General features: G+C 34.9%; 1 protein-coding gene across 1 annotated transcript in view; it reads right to left on the bottom strand.

Annotated features, from left to right (window-relative positions):
- Positions 1-1,480: 1,480 nt before the first annotated feature.
- LOC135222540 (uncharacterized) overlaps positions 1,481-12,047 on the bottom strand; it is an 11,823-nt gene continuing 1,256 nt past the window's right edge. Inside the window, exons 2-5 of the mRNA XM_064260628.1 lie at positions 6,504-6,633; positions 4,880-5,022; positions 3,112-3,250; positions 1,481-1,682 (exon numbers count right to left, since the gene is read on the bottom strand). Coding sequence (XP_064116698.1) covers positions 1,481-1,682; positions 3,112-3,250; positions 4,880-5,022; positions 6,504-6,633 — 614 coding nt within the window. The remainder of the gene's footprint in view (positions 1,683-3,111; positions 3,251-4,879; positions 5,023-6,503; positions 6,634-12,047) is intronic.

The raw sequence follows: 12,047 nt of genomic DNA, 5'->3' as shown, positions 1-12,047 counted from the left end.
GAAGAGTCATCAGGTATTCAACGGTTGTGAGGAGAAAGGACACAGAAGCGTCTCGGAACGACGAACAAGAACCGTCATTTGTTTCTGTAGAAATCTGGTTTATAAGAAAACAAAGGCGATCAATGGACAAGTCATATCAAACCAGTAACAAAGTCTTTTGTTGTCTCAGGTCATTTTTGCTTATTCGGGAGTAAGCCTACGAAAACTACTTTGTTGTTGTTGCTGTTGTTCGTGTTGATGCTGGGGGCTAGGAAAGCCTAAATTTTTCTGAAAAGGTGTTTTCGCGTTGAGTGAAACATACAGCAATTTTAGGATAGCATATTTTTTCATTTATTGATTAGATTGAAAATGTGGAAAATAAATAATATGCATGTTAAATATTTCTAATAAAATATAAACGTATTTAGTTTTGATTTTTGATTTTTGTGAAACAAAGCTCCATTCGGAAGTAGATTTTAGCACGCGGCCCGTCTAAGTTGCAGGTCCGATCACGTCTTGTTACTTTTGGTAGAAATTGAGAAATTAAACTCGTTGAAACAATGGAGGGTCATGAAATTTTGATATGTAAAAGAACCTTCTTTCAATTACATTGACGCACAAATAGAGCAGCGTAGCAGGTCATTCATAAATGAAAGAAGAAGAATGACTGAAGTCTAGCTAAACCCATCATCCATAAAAGTCAATTAGGTGTTATTGAATTGACAGATCTCAAATCTTTTTTAGATAAATATTAAAAGTAAATAACAGTCAATTAATTATCATTGACAGACCCAAGTCTTTATTTGTTTATTTCCTTTTTTTGGCGAATATCAAATGTAAACAAGAGTCAATTAGTTGTTATTGATAGACCCAAATAATAAAATGAAACCTGCGGCCGCTTAGTTTAGCAATTTATTATTAGGTTGAGTCTGTTACCATTCGAGAAATTTAGATCACCAACATCAAGAAATAGTAAGGCATTCGATAGATTAAGGCGTCAATACAAAAAATTTATATATAAATGTCATTCAATTAATTTTGAGAGATATATAGTTGTAATTGTAAAAAAAAATAACTCTAGACATAGAAGGCTAAAAGCGCTTAGAATGGACGAAGGAAAGATAGAAAGGAAGTAACGTGAATATCTTTAGTAAAAGGAAAAGAAAATTAGTGGGAGGCGTCTTCCACCAAGAAACTACAAAGAAAACATGACAACCACCGAGTCCCGAACTGGCGAGAAACGTGAAGTACGTAGTTTGTTTTAACGAGCATTTGTTGATATATACATTTGACGGTACTTCAGGAGACAAGTCCACAAACAAGCACTATCCCTAGTTCGAAATATATATAAAAAAGGAGCAACGCATCTCACTGGAACTCCCCAGAGTCAACAGTCAGATTTGGACGTAGTATTTGAACTGGTTTCCGCGAAGACTCCTCAGAGTTTATAGAAGAAGAAGCCAGCAGAATTCTGCAATATTAACAGGAGGAGAACTCGCCGCTAATGACTCCAAACGGTACTGAACGCTGAAGAACGGTCGCTTGCTCGCGAACACGTCTTTCTGTTGACATGCCGACATTTCTCCGCCTGAATGTCGTTGTAGGACAGCGTCGCCGTCACCTTCTTCAGGAAGAGGGCCTCGGGTTTTTGGCACCGGAAGTAGCCGACTCTGTACACGCAGGACAAGAAGCCCTCACGGATGCTGCCAGGGGAAGGAAGGAGTCGGTCAGATGTCGGAGTTTTCTATGAGCACGCTTTATTTATCTGTGTATATGCATGTGTATATACACACACACACACACACACACACACACACATATATATATTATAATAATATATAATATTATATCATTATTATATATAAGTATAGTATATTATATATATAATATATATATATATATAATATTAAATACATATATTATATATATATAATAATAATATTATGTATTATATATATATAATATATATATGTAATCATAATAAAACTATACGCAGTATTGTGAGTCATATATTTATATGTATACTTCTAAGTATATGCATATGCGTATGTCTTTGGTTATCCACTATATATATATATATATAATATAAATATATATATATATATATATATATATATAGATATATATATATATATGTATATATATATATATATATATATATATATATATATATTATAGTATGTATATATAGACTATATATTTGTATGTCGCTCTCTCTCTCTCATCTCCTCTCTCTCTCTCTCTCTCTCATTATATATACATATACTATATATATATATATATATATATATATATATATATATATATGTGTGTGTGTGTGTGTGTGTGTGTGTGTGTGTGGTGTGTGTGTATGTGTATTTGCAATTCCAATTAAATCAGCCAGTTGAACTCGCCCAATCATTATCCCTGATGACATTCTAATTATAAGCATAAACAAACAATCGCTTTAATCATAAATAGTTTCAGGGATTTTTAGTGTTGTGTGGGTTTCTTAATGCCGGCACACTTTAGATGATTAGATATGAAACAGTATACAATGTGTCTGTGTGTGTTTGTTGTGTGTGTGTGTCTGTGTGTGTTGTGTGTGTGTGTGTGTGTGTGTGTGTGTGTGTGTGTGTGTGTGTGTGACATTAGTATCGATGGCTGTGCTGACTAATATTGTTGCTGATATTAAACGCTTATCAAAACGGTTTACTTTGTCCTTCCACTCGTGGATATATTCGAATGAAAACTAAACCTCTGCAAAATCGTTTAAAATTCTTAGTTCATCCACTTAACCTTATTAATCTAAATGAAAGTGGAGTTCATTCCCTTATCTTATTGATCTAATTGAAAGTAGAGTTCATTCACTTATTTATATAAATGAAGGTTGAATTAATTCACTATCAATAGATCGAATGTATAAGTGGAGTTCATTCACTGATCTTTATCTAAATTAGCATTGGTGGTCATTCAATTATCTTATTGATCTCAATGAAAGTGGTGTTCATTCACTTATAGTTATAGACTTTGATAAAAGTGAGACTAAAACGAAATGAATTATAACGAAGGGCACAAGCGAGAGCACAAAGAACCGTGGTGAATAAATGAACACTACGTATTGCTACAAACGAGGAAGAGGCGGACGCTTACCAGCATAAATTGTGGTCCCTGACGGCGGCTGTGATGTTGGTGGCCTGGTGTTGAAGACTCACGAGGCGCTTGAAGTGGAAGTGGCATTTCTCCCAGTCGCTGCTCACATCCCGCAAGCACTGCCCGTGCGACAAATAGTCTGCAGAAAGCAAAAGCACAAAGTCGTCATTTTTGTTGACATTCAATAGGTACTGCAACCAAACTCATCTCACAGGCAATAGATTGAAAGTAATAGATTTCTTTTAAGCTGGTCTATCAACGATTAATGGGTATCTAAGTGAACCATGTTAGGTCACCACTTATGTTTTTCGATTATTTGGGGAGTAAGCCGACAAACTTTGTTGTTCTTTGGGGGCGGAGGGGGGGGGGGCGGGTGGTGATTGTGGGAAGGTCTTGAAAAAGGTGTTTCGCGTTGAATTAGAGTTACAGGAATTTTAGGATGGGATATTTATGTTTATTTATTAGAATGAAAATGTAAAAAATAATAGTATGCATATTAAACAGTGCAAAAAAATTACTTCAAATAAAATATATCGTATGTTTTTAATTTTCTTTGGTGAAACAACGGTCTATCTTTCCGTACATTTTAGCACGTTTTAATTTATTTGATGCACTGAATTAAGAGGATATATTTCTGTTTAGTTATTTTGTGTTTCCACTTATAACTGAGAATACATGAACGTGCTTAATGAATGTCCTTTTTATTTGATCCTTGTTATTTGTACGAGTAGTACTAATTATGAGGATTAATTACAAAGACCACTTTACGTTAAGTTAGGAATATAATGCTTGCAGCTCAGTATATGTCACGAGTAAGCTGGAAGTCGGATCACGTTTTGTTCTAACTAAAAGTTCAATGGAACACGTGCACTGCAGATTCCTATAAGCAATGCCTTCATTATTAAAGAAAATAAATTGTTTTGCACCTGTGAATGCAGGTGTTTAATAACCTTTGGGACATGATTATCATAACTTATCCTGAGGAATTTATTTGCTTAAAAGATATCTGAAATTCCCAGTGGTGTCAAATGTAACATAATAAAAATCAAAGTCTAGTAAGTCGTATGCAACTAACACAAGTCATAAGAAGAGAAGAGGAAAAACCATCGGTAATGCTTAGTTATATTTGTGCATCAGTATAAGTAATTCATATTTCATATCATATTTATAATTAATCGAATACTCATCAAAAGGCAGGGCTCTTACCTCATTGAGCTTATGTATGACAGTGATGATGTTGACAGGGAATTGTCAGTTACTTTCGGATATTTTGTTAATGTAAAGATATCTATTTAATTGTATACTCTGTCTGTTCTGTCTTACCAAACTACCCTTATTCATGACATGATATCTTTACGGAAATTCACGTGGTGCACTGTAGGCAATTACTTAGTTCTTTGCAGCGTCCCTGCGGCCCCCGAGCTGCAACCTCTTTCATTGTTTTTACTGTACTTCCGTTCTTATTCTCTTTCTTTCGTCTGACTTTCCACCTTCTAGGAATTGTTTCATATCACAACAGCGAGGTTATCCTCCTGTTACACCTTCCAAACCTTCTCACTGTCAATTTCCTTCTCAGTACTGAATGACCTCCGAGGTCCTAGCGCTTGGCCTTTGTCCTAAATTCTAAATAGAACACGTTCATCTTCATTTACGGAAATCATATTCTTCAAGATACTGAAAACGTCCCTCAAAATGAACTTCCGATTCCGACAAAGTCGAAATCTGACTCTCAATCCTCCTTTCCTCCCTTCCTCTTCCGCTCTCTCACCTTTTTGGAAAACGGGGTCGTCGCAGAGAAAGGCCAGAAACGACCTCGCCCCCTTCAGGTGCATCTCCAGCTCCGCTCTCTCCTCGGGGCCCAGGCAGTTGGAGGTGTACCTGTCAACGCAGGCCATGCCGCCCTTGAAGGCCCTGCGGGGGAAAGGGAAAGAATGTAATCAGGATTTCAATCCTGGGTGGGCGCCCTCCCTTCACGGAGCGACTTCCTCGGCCTGACTCTGTAGTTGTCCCTCGATTCAGACATTAGATCAGATAAGTGAATTCATTATCTTTATTTAATTATTTCAAATAAAATTGTCTTGAAAGGTATACAAAAGCTTGCTATCTTAAAAGTATTATACCTTATGAACGTAGTACATTGGTAATATTGGTTGGCTAAAGTTCGTTCTGTCGCTCATACCTTTAAAATATGCACATTCCTACGAACATTAACAAATTTTCTGACTGGAACTTGTTGCTTTACTGGTACTATTCTCCTAGAAGCATTCACTCCATATTCCATACTACTTCATTATTTGTGACTAATCCTCGATATTGAATCAAAATGAGGTGATTTGCTCAAATTCAGCATTTTTGTCTCTTTCTTTCAAGACTTAAAAATTGCAGCAACTTTTTACTTCCATCTATCGTCTCTCTCTCTCTCTCTCTCCGTCAAGATAATAAATCAACATGCACCCACATTGATTTGTTAATATCTTGTGAAAGAGAGCGAAACGCCAGAAGGATGTAAAAGGTTGCTTCAGTTCTAAAGTCTTGAAAGAAAGAGATAAAAATGTTGAATTTGAGCAAATCATCTCATTTTGATTCAATACCCAGGAAATGTCACAAATAATGAAGTATAGAATATGGAGTGAAATATATATATATATATATATATATATATTTTTATATATATATATATATATATATGATAATATATATATATATATCTCATTTTGATTCAATACCCAGGAAATGTCACAAATAAGAAGTATATAAATATGGAGTGAATATATATGTGTGTGTGTGTATTTCCATAGTTTTCCCATTTTTTCATGCGCTCCCTAAATTCATAGTTCACTTTCATAAAAGTTATTTGTATCAGCAGTATATTCATAATCCTTAACTACTGCTTTCATAGAGACTAATCTTATCTCTTATCTTATTAGACTTTTCATAGCATTCAATCCTGGCCACTTGCTTGATCTCTTCTGTGATTCTCAATCTCTCAAGAAGTCAAACACATTTCATTACTCCATCTTTTTACCATCCATTTACCAAAACAACCTTACAATTGCTATTACTCGAGTCCTACTTTCTGTTCTTATATTCAGTTCCAGATTTCTAAACCAGTCACTGCATATTCTCTTCATCATCAGAAATCTACACTTAGCCATTTACCAATGTTTAGCACTCCATTCTCTCATCTCCTTTTCTTCCCATATATGTGTGTATATATATATATACACATATTATATATATATATATATATATATATATATATATATATATACGATATATATATAGAGTATATATATATATATATATATATATATATATATATATATATATATATATGCATATTTATTGTGTATGTGTATTGAGACCAATAAAGGAATATGAATGGTTCTCACTTGCACATATTGTTAAGATCAAGTCGGGTATGGGGTAGACCACTCTTGGGCATGAGGGGAGCCACTTGTGCCAGACACACATCCAGATCCTCCTTTTTCGACTTGCATTTCTCGCCCTCACTCTGGCTCCCTGGAAACAAAACAGCGATAGTCATGTTAGGATCGGAACAATGATAATAAAGATATGGCAAAGTTCACGAGAAAAAATTACACTAGTTGCAACATCAAGAGTGAAAATTATGATATCGGTTTTATTGATCATGAATTAATCTTTTTCTCATTATTTGTTGAAGCGTTTCGAACTTTTCAAACTACCATGATCATGTCAAACCTCAGAGTTAATTAAATTATTTAAATATTTCCTTAATTTAAGACGTTTACTTCAAGAAAGTAGGCAAGAACACAGTACTTAGTACAAGTCAAATTACAAAAAAATGGGAAAAAATTTGAAGCCATTATATATTTTAACGGTATCATTTTACATGGGCCTTCTTAACCTATTTTCGATCTGGATTAGTTTACCCTTGTACCAGCGTCTACGGGGTCTCTTAATCCTTCCAAAGGGTCGAAGTTAACGGAGCATCCACAGGAGTCAGACATTCCCTTGCCAAAGTTTGGGTGAAATGCTAAGATTAGCTCTTGGCTTTTAGGCTTTGTTTCTAAAGAGACCTTCCTCCCTTGCAGGGTAGCCGCTGTTTCCAAAGGGGAACACGTAATATCAATAATGTATCTTCGTAATTACAGACACTTTGACCAAAGACGAAGGCTTGCTTTTGTCAGTAATGTTAAGCCTCGGAATTCTTGACTGAATTCCGAGGGGTACAAGAGAATTTATTAGATATATAGTCATTTATAATTATTATTATATATTATTATATATATGTATGTATATATATATATATATATAATATATATATATATATAATATACTAAAACTATATATGTGTATGTATTTATATAGTAATATATTTATATATATAAACATACTTTTAAACCCTGACAACTCTTAGTCTGTAATTGAAAGCCAAAAACATGGCAGTGGCTAAGTAATGCATCGGAACGACAACGAAATATTTCGAAATATTAACCTTCACTAAAGACGAGGAACGAGAAGAAACCATTTATTTTGTCATTTTTAATAAGTGGGATCTCTTCTCTATGTATTTCCCTTGGCGTCTGCTTACTTCTCCATAATGAACACCATGTTCTTTGGACGCTTAAATTTCAAGTCAGTGGCCCCTGTGGGCTTGTTCCATATGGATAGGGTCCTTTTTCTTCTGGATAGTGATAATAGGATTCGCTTGAAGTGACAGACAGAAATTGCTCCCCTTGGGTATAGTTTTAATATGCTCCTTATGCAGCCCAGGAAGTCAGACTTGCAATAACGGTATGTCAAGTGCGCCATTTCAACCCCAAAAGAGGAATAATTCCTAAAATAATAATGAAGATAATGATAATAAGTAAAGAATAATTACTAATGGAAGTATTAGGGTTGGCCGTATATCCAAGATTAAGATGAAGGAGAGAGAGAGAGAGAGAGAGAGAGAGAGAGAGAGAGAGAGAGAGAGAGAGAGGTGCGGTTGGAGCGTTGGGGGGAATTTTAAAAATCATGAACATCTGCATTGGTCCATACATCAATAGAATAAGTTTAGATTAACTGATTTTTCCTTTGGAAGTATAATGATCCACACTAACCTTTTGTGTACAACTGTCATATTTCTCAGTACTGTTCTATAGAATATAGTAGAGAAGTGCTCCACGAGAACTGACATTAAGTAATGAAAATAAAATCCTTTAGAATACCTGAAGTAATTTTCACACTTTAGTTAAGTTAAAATATTTTTCGTCTTCAATGTATAAAAGATGCAAGAAAATGTTAGACATAAAACTGATTAGAAATCATCTTTTATTGTTATTTCAATTGCTTTCAGTGTCAAAATTTTGATAATTAAATTACTTTCTCTCTCTCTCTCTCTCAATGAACAATATCCAATTTCTTGTCCACTCCGCTCCCTTATGCTAGGGTCACACATTCACACGTATCAACGCACACCACGCCCACGCCATGAGGCGGAAAATTGAGGTAGTTGGCAACAGCTTACGTCAGTAAACCGTAAATGTAACGTAAAACATACATAAAATCGTAGACGTACGGTGACGGGTCGTCCGGGCTCTAAGCTCCGTCCACTAGGGCGCCGTAGCCCGCTCCAGTTTTGAAATGTTCAAAAACAAGTTGTGTGTGGTCACGGTCACGCCAAATGTCACCTGACGTAGCTCCAGGCATTGCACGTGGGACCCACGGTGACTACGCATTGTCGCCGTCGTTATTTTCTTTCCGCCGTGAAGGGTAACGCATGGTAACGCTGCAGCGTGGTATAAAAGGTCAGGTTGGCGCTCAATACAACAACAACCACCCTCAGGTCAGTTGTTGTTTCCGTCTCCCGATGAAAATGGTGTCTACATCATGTGCCAATTCAGTAAAATATTTAGGCGAAAGGGGACTGCTGAAGTGTCAAAACTGGAGTGAAACGTCCGATCTTATTCTTTTAATAATGAATGATTGGCTAGATATGAATTCTTCTTGCATGTATGGAGAGTTTGGTAAAATAATTGCTTTTGGTATTGATGTAGAAAAACAAACAGGTAAATTGCTCAAGGTCATCGAGGTAATGAGTATTATGAGAGTTAAAACTCCTAATGCAAATAAATAAATAAATAAATAAATAATATTCATTTCTGGAGAAAGGAATAATTTGTTCATGTAAATCCACCATTGCTTTATTTAATATGTTAAAGCCTCTCATAGTATTAACTACCTGCTGACAAAGAATAAATCTTATTGCCTTGAACATTTCTATTTGTGCATAAGGCAAATGGATGGTCACCATGATCATCCCAAAGCAGTGAATTTTGAATTCAGGCATAAAAAATTGTTGTTAGGGAAGGAAATGAAGGTAATAAGTGAAAAGTTTAATATCGCCTCAGTTGAGAAATCCCTTGAATCTGCCAATGAAATCAATATGTAACAAAAGAAAGGGAGTTAGCATTAGTAAAATGTCTAACTATACAGATGTTTAGAAATTTAGATTTTGACTTAGAAAAAAGATGTTTTTGATGAGGAAGAAGACCTTTTGAGAGCAAACACAGAAATAAAAAAAATATCGAGGGAGTAATTAAGGAGGAGGCACTTAAATACAGGGAGGGATATATTGTCAAAACAATTTAAGTGAAATACCCTGAGTTAGGAAATAAGAATAAATAAATACCATTGAATGATACTTGGATAGACAATGTTAGTAGGGAGGAGTTTGCATCCACCTTCTAGTATCTTTTTTTTCGCAGTTATTACTAATGCAGGAGATCTCTATGTCGTACATTGTTTTAAAAATCTTTGCTTTGAATTGAAAAAGTCTGATATTGAAGCTCCTGCGGATGTTATTGCTTTCTTTTGTAAAGACATCGGTATATTTTCGAATATCTTAATAGGGAGGCACTAAGGAAAAAAAATTAAAGCTGTAACTTGATCAAATATTTTCAAAAGGTAAATGTTTTATTTACATTCTTTTGACACTTGAAAGATCACCGTTTCAAAAACATTCTCTTCCAAAATAAAAAGAGAAAAAAAAAAAACGATTCTTGATGGTGTGTTAGACCTACGTTCTTAATGGTTCTCACCACCACGCTCCCTCAGATGACGTAGGTGCGTAGAAGAGGCTTAAAATTGGGGAGCTGTCTGGCTGACCTGTTCTATCTGGACCGTGGTTTTACGGAACATTTACGGTTTACTGACGTAAGATGTTGCCGCTCATGCGTGGGCGTGCGTGCGTTGATACGTGAATGTGTGACCTTAAGCATTATAGTCCTCTGTCGCGCCGGCAATGGTTGATAGCAAAAGAATAAATGAAAGATTTAATGAATCAACTCATTATCACTTGCCAAAGAATGAATGTACGAACCTCCGATTAAGGATGGCGGGTTTGTGAGGTTTTGGTTTTAATTGCTTTCGGGGATTTTTTTTTTTTTCACTTTAACGAGAATTTGGCATTAAAGTATTGTTTTTTTTATTGACATGGTTATGAAATGTTCGTTGTGGATTAACTGTATCCATATTATAGTATCTTATCTTTGTTGACAATGAGTTCGTGCATATGTGTGCATGTATGTGTATATACACACACACACACAAATATATATATATATATATATATATATATATATATATATATATATATATATATAATAATATATATATACGTATATATGTATGCATGTATGTATGTATGTATATATAATATATATATGTATATATAGGTAAATATACGTATAATGATGAAAGTATAGTTCGCATAACTAAAAATAAAAAAGTTCATTATAGATGTATATGCTACGATAGGAGAGAGAGAGAGAGAGAGAGAGAGAGAGAGAGAGAGAGAGAGAGAGAGAGAGAGGGGTTTTCTTTATTTCTCGCAGCAGTGTAGTAATAATTATATAAGTCATTCCCAGAGAGAAGATACAACTTGTATGGCAGTATCCAAGACAATGCGGATAAAAGAGTTCCTTTTTGGTCTTGCGTAAATCTTGGTGTATTGCTACAGACACTCAAAATCCTACTGTCCTCATCCCGTCACAGAGAATATCAGTTTACATTCAGTTCTATTTCCTCTGAAGACGGGGACAGCACCTTCTTGGAAAGCTTAAGGATTTCCAGCGTCTCTTTAACGACGCATCAAGATTCACACAGGAGCAAAAAGGTCTTATTTTGTCTCCTTCTTTAAGGGACGTGACTGTTCCACTTAGTCCTCATTCAAGATAGTGTTCTCATGATCATACCTCACACAGGAATGAGAGACTGTTGCATAACGATAAATATAAAAATGTAATAATTGGATAATGATCCTGAATAAATAACTCCCTTACCTACTCCTAAACCATCGAAAGGAAAGCGTTTGTAGAAATTTGCGAGTCAAAATAAGTCATATTCTTCGGTTAAAGGATAACAGATGTTTACTTTTCTGAATGAGATGGCATCAGCTTTGTCGTTTTAGCAGACCGTGAAAATTATTCTTCGAAAGTTCTACTTAATCTTCTTTTTATCGTGTTATTAAAAGCCTGTTCTAGTAAATTCATTCATTTTCTAATTTCGGGAATTTTTTTTCAGTTGTTGTTGTTGTTATTATTATTATTATTATTATCATCATTCAGAAGATGAACCCTGTTCATATAGAACAAGCCCTCAGGGCCCATTGACTGACATTTAAGCTTCCAAAAAATATGGTGTTTCCCCGAAGGAAGTAACAAAAGGCAATGGGAAGTACACACAAAAGAGATTAGTTATTAGAAAAAAACAGTAGTTGCAGTATGAATATCGATATCTATATGTAAACTAGTTTTTAATGGGACAAATTACCAATTGTTTTATATACTGCATATATAATTTTCCAACTCAGTAATAATATCTCGTAATATTATCTCATTCCAACGACTTTCACCATAAAATAATGATGTACCTAGACAGGGAAAATCTTTGTGCTAGCAAGGTGTATA

This window comes from Macrobrachium nipponense, chromosome 3, assembly GCF_015104395.2.
Source record: "Macrobrachium nipponense isolate FS-2020 chromosome 3, ASM1510439v2, whole genome shotgun sequence".
NCBI lineage: Eukaryota > Metazoa > Arthropoda > Malacostraca > Decapoda > Palaemonidae > Macrobrachium > Macrobrachium nipponense.
The sequence above is the reverse complement of the archived record's forward strand: the minus strand, read 5'-3'. Positions and strand labels throughout refer to the sequence as shown.